This window comes from Acromyrmex echinatior, chromosome 12 (assembly GCF_024713525.1).
Source record: "Acromyrmex echinatior isolate Ae372 chromosome 12, ASM2471352v2, whole genome shotgun sequence".
Classification (NCBI taxonomy): domain Eukaryota; kingdom Metazoa; phylum Arthropoda; class Insecta; order Hymenoptera; family Formicidae; genus Acromyrmex; species Acromyrmex echinatior.
The window spans coordinates 8,358,160-8,373,873 of record NC_141863.1 but is presented as its reverse complement, the minus strand read 5'-3'; the positions used below and the strand labels follow the sequence as shown (position 1 = coordinate 8,373,873).

Sequence of the window (15,714 nt, the reverse complement as noted above, 5' to 3'; positions counted from 1 at the left end):
TTATATTATACATTGATCTTTTCACTGCGTACAACGTAGTGATTATCCAAATAATTCACGCATTAACGATTTCAAAACATTAAAAAACATTTTGAAAAGTATAGAAAATATTTTACAGTTCATGATTCATATTAATAATACATGTACAGGAAAAAGTCCGGAAACGCTAAAAGGTCTCGAAAACGATCGATTATAGCAAACATATGTAAGGAGCAATTGTAAATAAAATAATGATGATAATAATTTTATTTTCGATGAAATCGTTCTCTGCGATTTAATAACATATAAAATAGTTAATAATAATAATCTCGTCAAGTTGTAAATTTTTCTTTTTTTTATTATTATTGCAATTATAATTAATTATTGCAATTATTGTAATTAATTAGTTTGTAATAATAATTTAATTAATGCGTAACCTTTTCCTTTATTTTTTGTAATTGTACTATAATTCTATTGAACCTTGTAATGCGTTAATGATAGATTAGTAATGATTAGTAATAATAAACGATAAAATATCCTTCATAAAACCAGTTTTATGCTCATCAAAGAACACATCCATTTCACTAAGTTACAAATAGTTCAGATAAAACCCTAGATCGTATTACATACGAACATGCCATGAAGACCTTCACACAATCCTCTGAAAGACAGAAACAGAAATACATAAACCTTGTCCCTCACAAAAATCCACAATCCTCTCTACTTAACGTCAAGAACCTATCCAACAAAGACCTGTCTCAAGACACTATATATCTGCGCTTGCCAAAGGTCCTAACTTCGCAGTGACACCTAGAAAGATTCCAAAGGAAGAGATTATCAGCCAAATAGAATCAACCATCTATCGACTGCCATCAAAACAAGCAGATAATATCCGCAAACAAGTAACCAATATCTTTTCCAAAGTCAAACCCCCCTCTCCGCCCCCTCCAACAAACATCACTAGACAAGAGCAATTGGCTCTCCAAAACCTGAACAGGGACACAGACATCATAGTACTTCCAGCCGACAAAGGCAACACAACAGTAGTCATGAACACATCAGATTATAAGAAAAAGATGAAGAACCTTCTCTCGTATAAAGCATACAAAAGCTTGACAAAGATCCAACTAATACAATCACGCAGAACACTAAGATCCTGGTGAAAAAAGCAACATTCCCAGTCAAAACCAAATCAACATTAAAATCTATGAACAAACTTCAGGAGCGGCAATGAGCTCTGCTATTTCTCCTGTAATCTTCATGGAACCAACATCTTCATGGAACATTTTGAGAAAGAGGCCCTCAGAAAAACACTCAAAAACTCAGAAGATTGGTTCCGTTATGTAGACAACACATTCGATATGAAGACACGGCCAAACTCCGTAAATTCCTTATTTTCCTCAACAATCAACATCCAAATATCCACTTCACTATAGACATAGAGAACAGAAAACTTCCTTTCTTAGATATTCTTGTCTAAAAAAGCTGACAGCACCTTAGGCCATCAAGTGTAAAAACCAACACACACAAATAGATACTTATGCCGAGTCGCACCGAGTCCCACTCAGCATAAAAACAGTCTACAATCAATTCATCACTTGTGCATAGAGCTTTCATTATCTCTAACAAAGAACATCTACAGACAGAACTCAATCATTTAAAATTAGCCTTACAGAAAAACAGACACGACAAAAAAGACATAATCAAAACAATCAATAAACGTGCAAACAAAATGGTCTCTGACACACGATCTGACAGACGAAAGGATTCTATCCATTCTCCCATATGTCAAAGGAACAACAAATCGGATTAGCAGGATATTAAACAAATACAATATCCGAACTATCTTCAAACCACCCAAAAAGATAGGATAGAAATCTTAAGAAATCCTAAAGATCAAAGACCTCCACTCAGCTCCGCAAGAGTATACAAAATACCTTATTCTTGCAAGTATACATTCGAGAAACCGAGAGAACGGTCAATCTACAGATAAAAAAACACCAACGTGTGTTAGGCTAAAATATGTCACGCAATCAGCATTATCAGAACACAACATCGAAACAGGACATCAAATACTATTTGACAAAACGATAGCCAACAATAGTCATTCTTTCCATTATACTTTCCATCATACTTTCCAAGAAAGTATAGAGAAGCCATAGAGATACAAAAACACCCTAACAATCTAAATATAATGGCTACAACATAAATAAAATATGAAAAACCATTCTCCCGATTATTGAAGACTGACCAATTTCCCCCATTCTCCCCACAATTCTCTTCTTTTCCCCCACCATTCCAACAAGTAGCGTAATATAAAAAAGAACGGCCCGGAGGAACAGCTCAGTATCAGGCTGCTTCTCGTCCTGATGAAGTGGACTGCAAGGTTCACGAAACGTTGGCCAAGAATGAACACGGAAGAAACCCGCGAAACGCATAATCTTTATAATAAACGATGTTATTAATTTTTTATCTCTCTCTCTCTCATTCTCTAAAGTTAAAATCCTAAGACCTTGTAGTCGTCAGCTTTGCCTTTTCAGGAATCACACGTGGTCTAGTCCCGAGTTAAAAAGATTAGATTCCTTGATTCGAAATTTGGATCGACGATCGCACCGCTCGTAGGAAACACATGTCATAGCGTTCTTGCGGGACATTGATCCATATTCCGAAACAATACAAAGAGATGTGTTCGACTCGCCTCTGCGGATACCTGCGAGACAAGAGTCTGACATTCTCTCACCATTTCCGCTCCTTTTCTCTCTAATAGGATCATAAATTTAAAACTTCCAAGGGTTTGAATGTAATAAATTTTATAATTACACTTGACTTGATAATTACACACGTTATCTTTATATTTCTATGGATTGCTGTCAATATAGTTTTATACACTGAAGAGATACTAGGGTTGAAACGTCTGTATTTAATTTTTAATATATGTATTATTACATATATTACATAACTTGTATTGGCTCACATTGGCATTTCCTTACATTATCATATTATTGTTAAATAATTATAGAAAGTATCTTGGTGTCACGCCATCAGATTTCCAAAAAAAGTATCCTGGCGCCGCTAAGCCTCGCCAGAACTATACTTATGTCTGTTGCTGCCTATCAAAAATAAAGCGATGATCTTTTCTTTAGCAACATTGTTGTTGCTGTCCTGTTTTCGTTGTCAAAGTTTGTTTGACATGTCAAATAAACGTGTCATTCTTGTACTTTTTTTAGCAGAATTTTATTACGCGGATTCTGTTTGCGTCTTCATTATTGCGATTGCGTTGTGCGTTATCGGAGTGCAACATTTTCCAGCGAGGAAGAGACAGTGCGTCCAGAACCTCAGAATCTTTGGAAGTGATTACGTTGCAGGCATGACAAAAGAACTGCGTCAAATCAGATAGAATGTCACATCAGATGCTGTTAAATTATTTGGCGAAATTTATTTCGGAAAATCGAAAAAATTGGGACAACTGGGTTCCTTTGAGCCTGCTGGCATGTAAGTCTGCCTTCAAGGCATGAAATTGGTTTTATTCTTTCTGAATTGTGGCTAGAGCGGGAGTTGAGATTGCCAATAGATCTCTATCGTGATTGTCTTCCTACCGAGAATGTTTTCTCAAATAGAGATTATTTGTTAGACTTGAAAGGAAAATTAGGCATATGCATAACGAGAGAGCGAATAAAAACGAAACCTCAAAAGATCAAGGCGTTGTATGATCGTAAAGCCAGACAACTGAGCTTTGAACCAACCAACAAAAGATTTGGTTTTATAATTCTTAGTAGTAGGAAATTAGGAAGAGGCCCTAAGCTCCAAAATAATTGGAAAGGATCATATGAGGTAATCAGGAAAATTAATGATGTGGTAAATTGTATTCGGAAATTTAGGAGGCATAAGAATAAGATCGTGCATTTAGATAAGTTGGCGACCTTCATGGAGGGATAGATATTTAGGGTGAAAGATATTTAGTGTCAAAGAACTATCCGGAGTTGGTGATTTTTGGGACCCGGAGATATTTAATTAATTACATTGATAATTAAATTTAGGAGAGATACTGTTTTCTTTCTCATTTGCTTATTACAGTTTTACCATCGGCAGAGAAAAGAGTGCGATTCGCGTTTGTGGCTGGAAATTTAGAGATTAGATGAATAAGCGGTACGGTTCAAGTATTTCGCTTTTCTGAAGAAGAACGGAATCAAGGACGCAGGAGTCTAGTGAATCGAAGAATCTAAAGTTTTTGTAAGAAGGCTGCCGCTCACGATTTTTGAGTCGCAGTTCTTCCGTGAAACTAAGAGCAAATGTCGAGGCGAAAAGTGCCGAGGCACTACGGTAGTTGTTCTCCTCGTCTTGGTCCGAAGAACCACAAGACACGCGTCAATGACAAGAGCCAAATTCTCAAAATCTCAAATTGAAGAGGAAGACGAGCCCGATAACGTAGGCTGCTTGCAGCCTAGAATAGAGCAAAGAACCGTCGCTCAGAAATGAATCTACTGTATCTACATGAAAAAAAAATTTGATTGAATCAACTGAAATTCTGGTGGAAAATGAACAATCCAGAATTCTAGTCAAATCTACAAGATTTTTTGTTAAATCTATTGAATGTTGGTTATTTCAACTACAATTTTAATATATTTCCAATCTTGTTTCAGAAATTTAACTACAATTCTGAATTGTTCATTTTCCATCAGAATTCTAGTTAATTCAATCAAACATTTTTTTTGTGTCTATGATAATGTTCGAAACAACCTAAAAAAGAGACTAGTATTGGAAACGATGTACTACACACAATTATTGCCACAAATCTATTGCCTGTTAAAAGTGAAGTGATTTTCTTAGCAATGTTGTTATCATTGTTGTTGTTGTTCTGTTATCGTTGTCAAAAGTGCTAAAAAAAGTGTCGTTCTTATATTTTTATGAGAGAGAATTTTATTACGGGTTCCGTTTGCATCTACATTACCGCGAGTGCGCTGTGCATTACCGGAATGCAACAATGTTATTATGTTATAATTTTGTGATTTTAATTCTGGATGAAGAAATATTAATTTCTTAATATTGTCGAAATTGTTTATAACGACAAGCATCATAAAAGTTATTTTATTTTTTAATAGCATAAAATAATATTCTAAGTATTATATAAATATATTCTCAATTTACTATTTTAAATGACTAAATTATTATTATTATTATTATTATTATTATTATTATTATATATAAATACATTAAAAAATTCTACATTATCACAACAAGAAAAGTTTTAAATGCATTTCTCTCGCAAATAATTATATATAATTTTAGCATACATTAGAAAGGCTGAACTGTTATATATATAAAATTCAGCTGAATCGGAGCATTAATTATATTGTATCTGTTATTCCTCTTATGAAATGCACATGTGATGCATATACAAACGAACACACAATCGTTTGTATAACTAATAGCGTTTTTCTGGCCGCATTGGTGCGCATTGGTGCGCATTGAGTGCGCACTAAACGAAAGCAGCGTGTTTCACTGAGCGTTTCGGTGCGTATGAAAACGCTGTTTCACTGAGAAGCCTAATGCCAAGTTTTTGCGTTTTAATGCAAGAATTTTATATATATATATATATATATATATATATACCGGATGTCTCAAACCACCCATATACCCCTTTTATCTCGGAAACAGAACATTTTAGAAAAAAAAAACGTTTCAAACAAAAGTTGTGGGGTTCTAAATGATCTATTTAGCGATCTGATTAGTCTGACCTTGGGTGGCGTCACCAAGGTCAGAGCAATGTCACTTTGAATTTTTTTAAATGAAACTCGCTATTTTTAATTGCATATTCTTGTAGCACACCTTAAGAGCTTTCCAAAACGCTATAATAAAATATTTTTTCATGAAGTACTTTTCGAGTTATAATGCTAGAAAGTTAAAATTGTACCGCCGGCATTAGCTTTATGCAAGGTGTCCGACCAACGGCTAAAACTTCTTGAATGTCGTTCAGGATTTGTTCCCTAGATAAAAGGGTGATCTGAGACATCCTGTATAAACATACATAATTATATAATATATAAAATGTGTCAGTGGACACATGATATATGGATATACAGAGTGTCCCAAAAAGATCGGACAACTGAATATCTCGGAAAGTATAAGTTTTACACAAAAGTATATCAGACAAAAGTTTACACTGAATTCATTTTTATATAAAAATGAAAATAAGAGAAACAATCTTCAATAACCTTGATCTTAACGAATGTTATCCAGGACATGATCCTGAACAACATTCAAAAGCCGTCGATCGGACACCTTGCGTAATGCTAATGCCGGCGATACTATAACTTTCAAGCATCATAACTCAAGAAGTACTTAATGAAAAAATATTTTCTTATAACTATTTTCTTATATTTTTTAAAAGCTTTCCACATCAGCTATTAAATTCCAAGAACCGTACGGTGTTCCATTAAAAATATCAATGTGACTTTAACCTAACCTAACCTTGACGACGCCAAGATCAAATTGATAAGATCAGTAAATAGATCTTTTTGAATCCTACTTTTACCTGAAATACTTCTGTAAAATTTATATTTTCCGAGATATTGCAAAAACTCGCATTCGGCAGTGCTGCTGCCACTGAACGAGTTTTTAGTACGCACTCAGTACGGCCCAGTAGTGAAAAACGCTATAAAATATTATGCATTATAATTATGCATGGCTTTCTTGATAAAACAAAAATTATATTAAATATGATTTTTTTAGTTTTGATGCTATCATAAAACAAATTAATAATCATTATAACATTATATGATATCTATTTAAACTGAACAATGTATTTATTTACCTTATGATGTATCCGCTCCTTGTAACTTTCAGACCTGTTGATGTTTGACGTCTTTGGCTTACTGGAAATATTTTGCTGGACCCTAATTAATCATAATTGATAAAACATAAATTAATTTCTACGATGCAAATCAATTGTACAATATAAAACAATACATACACACACACACACACACACGCACGCACGCACACGCACACACACACATTTGTGTGTGTGTGTGTGTGTGTGTGTGTGTGTGTGCGCGCGCGCGCGCGCGCGTGTGTGTATTAATATTCGATATCATTGCGTAAAAATCAACCCGAAGAATAATTTTTTAATTTTATACTAAAATTGAACTTAAATGTAACAAAATTAATAAAGTCAAATCTAGAATTTAAAATGTAAAAAATTATAGTAAGAATTCGGTATACTTTCGAAGTCCAATTTCGATTAAATTTGATAGATATGTAATATTGATTAAATGTAGTTTAATTCATAAATGCGCAGTTAAGGAAATGTTTTCAAAATGTTCAAAATTCATTTAATCGATTCAATTAACTTTTTTTTAAATCTGTGATATAAGAGTTTCTCATTCTCAGCATCTAATTGCTTGGACAACGGTTCTAGTGGATTGTGAGTTCCATCGAGAGAAATAAAATTGCACAGCTTAAAATAATTCTGATGTGATCCAAAAAATGGCCTCATTAACATCCTTTCCATCTCGAAATCAATTCGCCGCTGTTTATTTAATTAGAGCATCCTCTCCATAAACACAACAAATTTTTTCTGCTTGCATAGCATTCTTTCCTTTTTTATAATAAAGAAATAAAATGTGTCGGAAATGTTCCTCATTTTCATTCATTTTTAAATTTAATTGAATGCGTCAGTATCGTTCAAGTCTATGATCAGTTTATTTCAAAATGTTATATAAAATAACACCTTTCCAACGATGTATAATCTAATACGTCTAATAAACAATAGCGGCATAGTAAAAAATCTCTTTCTGTCGACTATAAAAAGATTTTTTCCCTAACTCAATATATCCAGAAAATATCACGACTTTACATCTCTTTACACTGCATATTGGATTAAAGCTCTAGATTCTAATCACTAAAATAGCAAGCAAATAAATGAAAACTTTATAAGTTAAATTGTAAAGTAAAAAATATAAAAATACAAATAAAAAAAATCAAAATATGTACAAAATAGTTTACAGTACTTATTACATTTTTTTCAGAAAAAATAAAAAATAACTTCTAAAAAAAAACTTATTTAAAATTTCTTTAGTTTAGACTATGTACTTAGTCTTTTAAGTGTCATATATTCAATATATAATAATTTTAAAAAATATTAATATTACATATTGGTATATAATATATTATATTGTACCAATATGTACTATCAAAATGAAAATATGAATTAAATAAAGCATTTCGAATTTAACAACTAAAGACTGAATGCTTTTACTTATTTTTTTTTATTTATCAGTCTCCATTTTATCAGTTTCCAAAAATTACTAATTTACCATAATTTACCGAAAAAATTATCGTAAAATTTGGTCATTTTCTTTTTTAGAAATAGGTAGAATAACGCTTATAATAAAGTCGGTCCGACTTTGTAAAAACATCATATTTTTGTCAATTTCAATTGAGGCCAATTTTTTCTCTAGATTTCGGCATTAAGAAAATGTTCTCAAGTGATTTCAAATCAATACATCAAAATACAGAAAACATCTTCACGCTCTGTTTACATTATAATAAATCGCGCGCCACCCGAGATAAGTACACATATTCGATTAGATCGAATGCAGTCGGCAGGCTTCGAATTTCCTCGAGAAATGTTGCTATCTCACGACGAATCTCCGCACGCGCCTCGAATCATGCCCGAACATCCGTATCCTAATTATTAGTGTATAATTACCAAGAAATGAATATTTCAGCAGATAAAGATACTTTTTGGTTCAATTGGTCTCAAAATAGCAATTTTTAAACAATGCTACAGCAAAATTTGGTCCATTTTCTGTGATACTGTCTAAAACAATTTTTTTGATCAACATCTTATAATCTACAAAAGTTCAGTTTCAGTCAATTTGACCAAGATCACTTTTTCCATATGATTTGCGGAGTCCCCCAATTAGACAGATTTATAAAAATTAAAATTTATAAAATTAAAATAGTATAAAGTAAAAACAAAAAAAAAATAATAAGATGTAAATAAAATCGAAGACTAAAATTTTGAAAACATTATAATACTACACTTCATTATTTTAATAAACTAAAGTATAAAAAATATAGACGAATGCATCATTAAAATTTCCACAAAAATACATAAAGCATATAGAAATATATAGAAGTAAATGTACAATTATCTAGATACGTACATTTCAGAAATGTCTTCTCGTGAGGAAGGATTGTCCATATTGTCGGCATGATCGTTGGTTCCTCCTAAACTGGAAATTCGCATTCTCTCGCAGCTATTGCGAGTGTTTCCGGCCAAATTGCCCGCGCGATGTTCACCTGGTAATACAAGTATCAATATAAAGTTAAAATCAAAACTTGTAAAATTATTTATATTTATGATTATTTAATAATCTTACTACTAAATTTGCAATTTGCACTAAATAACTTTACAATTAATAAAATAATATTTCAAAAAAGAAATAAAATTTAGCACATTTATATTATAAAAACAAGAATGTTTGAAAATCGCAGGTCCTTCTTCAGCAATAATTAAATATACAATAATTTAAAGTCAAAATAATGATGATCTATTAACGTATGGCTACAATTCTTTTAAATTTGTTCTTTTAAATAAAGATAATATATATACAGAGTTTAATTTCGAGTTCGAATTGAGTCTCTACTGCGAATATGAAATGAAACATTGTCGATTTTCAGTATATTATATTTTTGTTATATAAGTGCTTCGAATATGTTAGATAAATTATAAAAATATTAGGTCATTCGACCTAATAATTTTATAATTAATGTGCTTTATTGCACAAATGATCTAACAGAAAAACATATCGCTCTGTTCTACGAATCGAGATATTAATTGTTAAAGTTGACAGATATTCAAGTTAGGAAACCTGTTACATTTGATCATGTGATCTTTTTTATCGCTAAGCCATTGGAGCGAAAACATTTGAATCCTAAAAATGCATCTTCAGACTGCGTTCAGTAGGAACTATTCAAATTTATTTATTATGTTCTGTTTCTGTTTCATTAAAAATATTATTATGTTGCAAAATATTTGGATATTGTTCATTTAATTTTTACAAAACTTCATAAACTTTTAAAAAAATAAAGTGATAAAAACGTGACAAAAAAGAAGAAGAAAGAAATACTTTTACCATTTTCTCCATCCGTTAGTATACCGGAATCTTCTTCACTTTTCTTTATTTTGTCAACTGCAACATAAAATAACAGTTTTATCAATGTCAGCAAATATAAAACAAAATTCGAATTATTTGACTAATTGACTTATAATGTGTAAATTTTATTATAACAATTTTTTTTACAGAAAGAATCTCAAATTATATGAAAAAAAATGCTTTGGTAAAATTGGCTGAAACTGATATTCCATGAATTATGAAATGTAGCTCAAAAGTTTCCGTAGGCAAAAGCATAAAAAATGGACAGATTTTATTATAACAACATTCGAAAGTTGCTACTTTGGTTTTATCAGATTGAAAAGTGTTTATATGTACTAAACTGTTCCTTTTTAGGTAATTATACCTTAATAATTCTTCTGCATAAAATAATGAAATGAATTAATAGATGTAAAGAAAACGTAAATTGCTTTTAAAGAATGCAAGAATATGCAATTTGCATACTTGCAATTATTTAAAATTTTTTTGAAGTAACTATGTATGTATTTTCTTTATCTGATTATATTATTCTATGCATAAAGATATTGAGGTATATTTATCAAAAAATAATTTGCAGTCCAAAGACCCAAAATAACAACTTTCGAATGGTGTTTTAGCAAAATTTGTTCATTTTTTGTGTTTTCGTCTCACAAAACTTTTGATAAACATCCCATAATTAAAGCATAGAAGTTCAGGCACGATCAAAGAACGCGCAAATCAGTCGCTTGTTGAAGTGAAATAGCAACATTTCTGCTGGCGCACGGCCTATTCAATGGCTGCGTTCAACAGAAAAAGCAGCTTTGCTGTTAACTGTTGTAAAATTCTTTGATATGATTGATCTTGCTCTTAGTTTCTTACTGAATTTGTAATGTATAAATTAATCATGTTAAAGAATCAATAGTTGTACAATAGTTGCAAAGCTGTTTTTTCTGCTGAACGCAGCCAATATAAACAAAGAACGCAGAGGCTCTCCGCGCGCTCCATGATCGTGCCCAAACTTCCGTGGCTTACTCATAATTTACAGAAAGTAAATCACAATTTCAGTCAATTTAATTAAAGTTTTCCATATAAGTCACATTTTCCATATAAGTTGATAGAATCTTTTTTATAATTGTAATATATAACAATTTTAGAATTTTTAAATTATAGTGTATCCAAAAAAATGGATAATCTTTTACGAGCATATGGATCAAGTCAGCGTCGGATTGGCTCATCTTTGGGCTCTCTGCGACAAAATGTCACACCCCCTCCCCCCTTCCTGTATAAAATTATATTATATGTAACTGCATACTTATTTGTACCGATAATATTTAATCAAATTTAATGCGATCTATACATATAATTACTCTATTAGTAATATAAAGATTATAATCAAAAGTAAACGGTGTGTAATGTTTCTTATAATTTATATTTCAAGCACTTATTAATATAATGTGCAGTGAAGAATAATGTTTAGAAACTCAGTAAAGTTGAAATAAAAATAAAATAGGCGAGTGTACACGAATACTTTTTAATTATATTAGGTGTTGGAATTAATTCGTAGCGTTTTACAAGTGATGGGAAGTACTTTCATTAATGTATTTTTTAATGCTCATGTGAAATAAATAACATTCTTTCATTAAAAAACGCTACGAATTAATTCCAACACCTAATACATGAATACTTTTAATTATTATAAACAAATGTCTTTATACTGTGTAGTCTTTATACTGTGTAGTTATGTACTCTCTACATATGTTAAATTATACATAATATCAAAATATCAAAATACCAGTCATAGCTATTATAATTTCATAATATTATATCACAGAATGAATTAAAATTAAATTTACAATTAGGTTTTATGATAACATTAAACTAACAATTTTCTTTTCAATTCTTTACTAGTTTCTACTATTTTATCAATTACGTGATCTTTTTCGATATTGTCGAATAAGTCTTTCCCAACGAACATCAATAGTAATGGAGTTAAAATATTTTGATCCAATAGACCACATCAATTTTTGAGTCATAGATCACGATAACGCGTACAAAATATGCATATATGCACGTTTTATTTTTAATTCCAATTTGTATAAAATTTCATTTTATTTGATTAAAAAGCAAATGCATTAATTTTTTTAATCTTGGGATCTCTCTTTTTGTAATTTCTTTAACAAGTCCTCCTAGAGCTCAAAGTCACTGGATAGTTTCCGTGACTGATTTTTTTTTGTCACTAGCCTTGCTTGTTGGGCCGGGCTCTAGGCGATCGCCGACTAGCCGCCCTGGCCAGTCCGATGCTGGATCAGGTAAAAATAAGGTAAATACTGAAAACAACGGACTCACTTCCAATGACTTCGACCTTGGCATACAGAGTGATTCAAAATAATTTTTTGTCTTTAAAGAGACATATTCCTGGCTATATTCTGAGACAATTTTTCGTTTGGCACAAATTTGTCCGAAGCTTAGCTTTTAAGTTACAAAGAGAAATAGTTAGCGTATCACAAATCGAATATGAAAGGTAAGCAGGGGCGGCCAGGGAAATGAAACTAGTATCGTGATTTCCATAATACAAAAAAAAGTAAAGGGTTTTTACTCGAAAGTGGGGATTAAAATAACCAATCAGAAAATGACACGCCATCTACGTAATTTCCGCAGAATAATCGATGTACCAAATGTACGTAAATATTCCATCTAAATCTCTTTTTGAAATACCGGATAATTGATTAAGCAGTTAAGCGATACTCTACAAATGTACAATAAATTGATTTAATTTATTATAATTAATTTTACTATCAATTTTTCAAATTTCTTTATGGTAACGTAATCTCAATCCAATAAATTTGTACCCTTTATTCTTCATAATTGTCGAAATGAAAAACATTAGAGAGTTTTTGCAATACTGTTTATCTAGATACGGTGAACGCTAAGATCGGATTATCTTCTTCTTAAAAACTAAGTAAGAAAAGGGTAACGTGACTTTAGCGTTCATCGTATCTGGATTCACGTTATTGCAAAGGTTCCTATTAATAGTTTTTCATGCATATTAATAATTTTTCCACACAAAGTTTTCACAAAAAGAGAATTACATTAATGCTAATTTTTTATTTGAGTGGGTTTGTGTGTGTGTGTGTGTGTGTGTGTGTGTGTGTGTGTGTGTGTGTGTGTGTGTGTGTGTGTGTGTGTGTGTGTGTGTGTGTGTGTGTGTGTGTGTGTGTGTGTTCATTTAGTATCAAATGAATAATTTTTAATATTAAATTTTATAATAGTAAAAGCTAAATATTGAAAAATTCTTTATCTAATTAGTTTAATAAAGAATATAATTTGTATGAAATATCAAAAGATATACTTACGATGGGATCCATAGTTTTGAGAATGATGGGATGATGGAAGTTTCCTTTCCGGTCGAATACGTTCCATAAGTTTACTGATCCTATCATTGGCTCTTTCTTTTCGCATTAAAGGACCTGGACAGTTTTCTTCTACTACACGAACACATTGTCGATGTACATTGAGGGAACAATCTGTCAATCAATTATATATTATCATTGGTTGCGTTCAGCAGAAAAAATAACTTCGTATGTAAATGTTTAATAATTCTTTAATATTTGTATTTAATTTATATATTTTTAAATTCAACGAAGAACTAAAGAATCAATTGAGTCACTAAGTACTTATAAGTAGATCTGCGTAAGTGGAACGACATTTTATTAATATAAAAAAAAATAATAGTTTCAGAAGCACTTCTCATAGTTCTATGGTTGTATGGTTGTAAAAAAATAAAAAAAGTTCCCCATTTCTTATATTAAAAAATCAAATATAAAAATATGGCGTGCTAACTTCGTGCATTTAAAAATCAAATGCCACATTTTTTTTCGTGAAACGTTCCATATATATTTATACAGGATGTATCATTTTAATTGGCGTACTAAAATATCTCTTGAACAATGAATTTTAGAAAAAAAAATGTTTCAGACAAAAGTTATATGATTTGGAGAGAGACATAAGATGGTATGATAGATTTGATCTTGAAAAGTTGTTTGAAAATCACGTAGAGGTCAATTTCTTAAATGGAATCTCATATATTTCACTTTAAATACGAAGCGCCACTACGGTCTGAATGTTAAGATGTTGAACTATTATATATATTCATATAAATGAATTTATTTCAGAAATGATAATTGAGGGCCTTCAAACAACTTTCCAAGGTTAAACCAGTAGCACCATCTTATATCTCCCTCCAAACCATATAACTTTTGTCTGAAACATTTTTCTTTAAACAATATTAAAAATCTTTTATTTTAGACTGCATATATGAGAAATGCTACAATCAATACTAGAAAAATACCTATTATAGTCAAAGTTGGATCTTCATTACTTTAAATAATTCAATTTAAAATGCTTCATATTAAGTCTCAAGAAAACAGTTTAAATTTAAAATCCGATACTGAGTTCCTACACCATGCTTATCTCAACATTTTAAACAAGATTTGACTTAATACAGTATTTTACATTAGTTGACTATCTATGTGCACTTTTAACTTATGACTTTTTAATGACTCTGTAAGGACGTTCTGTTTGTTATTTGACAATGCTTCTCACTTGTTGTATTTTATACTGTAACTGTCATTTCAATATTGTGTGATTCTCCGGTTCTCTTAACGATTTTTATTTATTTATTTTTTCAATTTACTTTTCTTTTGATATATTGGTCAGAATTTACAGCTGGTGAGTCCTTTGATTAATCCTGCACATCTTTATCATTGTTTAGTATTTTTAATTCACTACTTCAATCTTTAGTTTACTTAGCTATAAAACTATTATATATGACAATAATATTTCTCAAATTTGAAACTGAAGAAGCTCTCTCGGATCTAATTATAGTGAACTACTTTTAAATTTACTTTATTTGGACTAAGGATGACTCGAACTGAGCCGAAACATTCGATTTTATCAAATCATAAATGTCTCTAAAAAATATATTTGTAATTATAACGCTCTAATAACTGTATCTTTTTTACTCTCAATTGCCTGTCAATTAATTTAAAAATAAGAAACGTTCATGAGAGTAAATGTATCCGGCGTGAGTATATATGTGATTGGATTATATAATCGTATAAATTATGAAAGTTGTACAAGCTATTAGGTTTAAGTTTAAGATAAATAAATTTGGATTTATAAGTTATGAAAAAGGAAAAAGAAATAAACTTTATTTTCATTCAATATAACATTCAGATTAAATTCATTCAATACATTAAAATTATCTTTTATTATTTATTATTTTTATTGACTATTATATTATAATTTCTGAATTGTTTTTACAGTTTTTCTTATTCGATCTAGCAACGCCAAGTGTTTACTTCTTTAACTTTTCTTTAACTTTCATGATAATACATGAATAGACAAGGTAACGCAATTTTGTGTTAACGTTTTGAATGTTTTGAAGGAGAATTAAATAACTACTAGTTTGGTTGAAAGAGAAAATCTTTGAAATAGATTGTAATCTAATAATTTCTTTTAAGAAAAACCATTATATATTTTTTATTTAATTTAATATGGAATTTAACTTGGCGCCGATCAAATATTTTATATGAAT

The 15,714-nt window shown here is 30.7% G+C and overlaps 1 protein-coding gene across 6 annotated transcripts in view; it reads right to left on the bottom strand.

Moving 5' to 3' along the window:
- RhoGEF2 (Rho guanine nucleotide exchange factor 2) overlaps window positions 1–15,714 on the bottom strand; it is a 188,995-nt gene that overhangs the window by 96,848 nt on the left and 76,433 nt on the right. For all 6 annotated transcript variants that reach the window (XM_087411682.1, XM_087411681.1, XM_087411679.1 and 3 more), the window contains 4 exons: window positions 13,472–13,642; window positions 10,122–10,178; window positions 9,150–9,285; window positions 6,791–6,872 (listed from right to left, as the gene is read on the bottom strand). In XM_087411682.1, coding sequence (XP_087267808.1) covers window positions 6,791–6,872; window positions 9,150–9,285; window positions 10,122–10,178; window positions 13,472–13,642 — 446 coding nt within the window. The remainder of the gene's footprint in view (window positions 1–6,790; window positions 6,873–9,149; window positions 9,286–10,121; window positions 10,179–13,471; window positions 13,643–15,714) is intronic.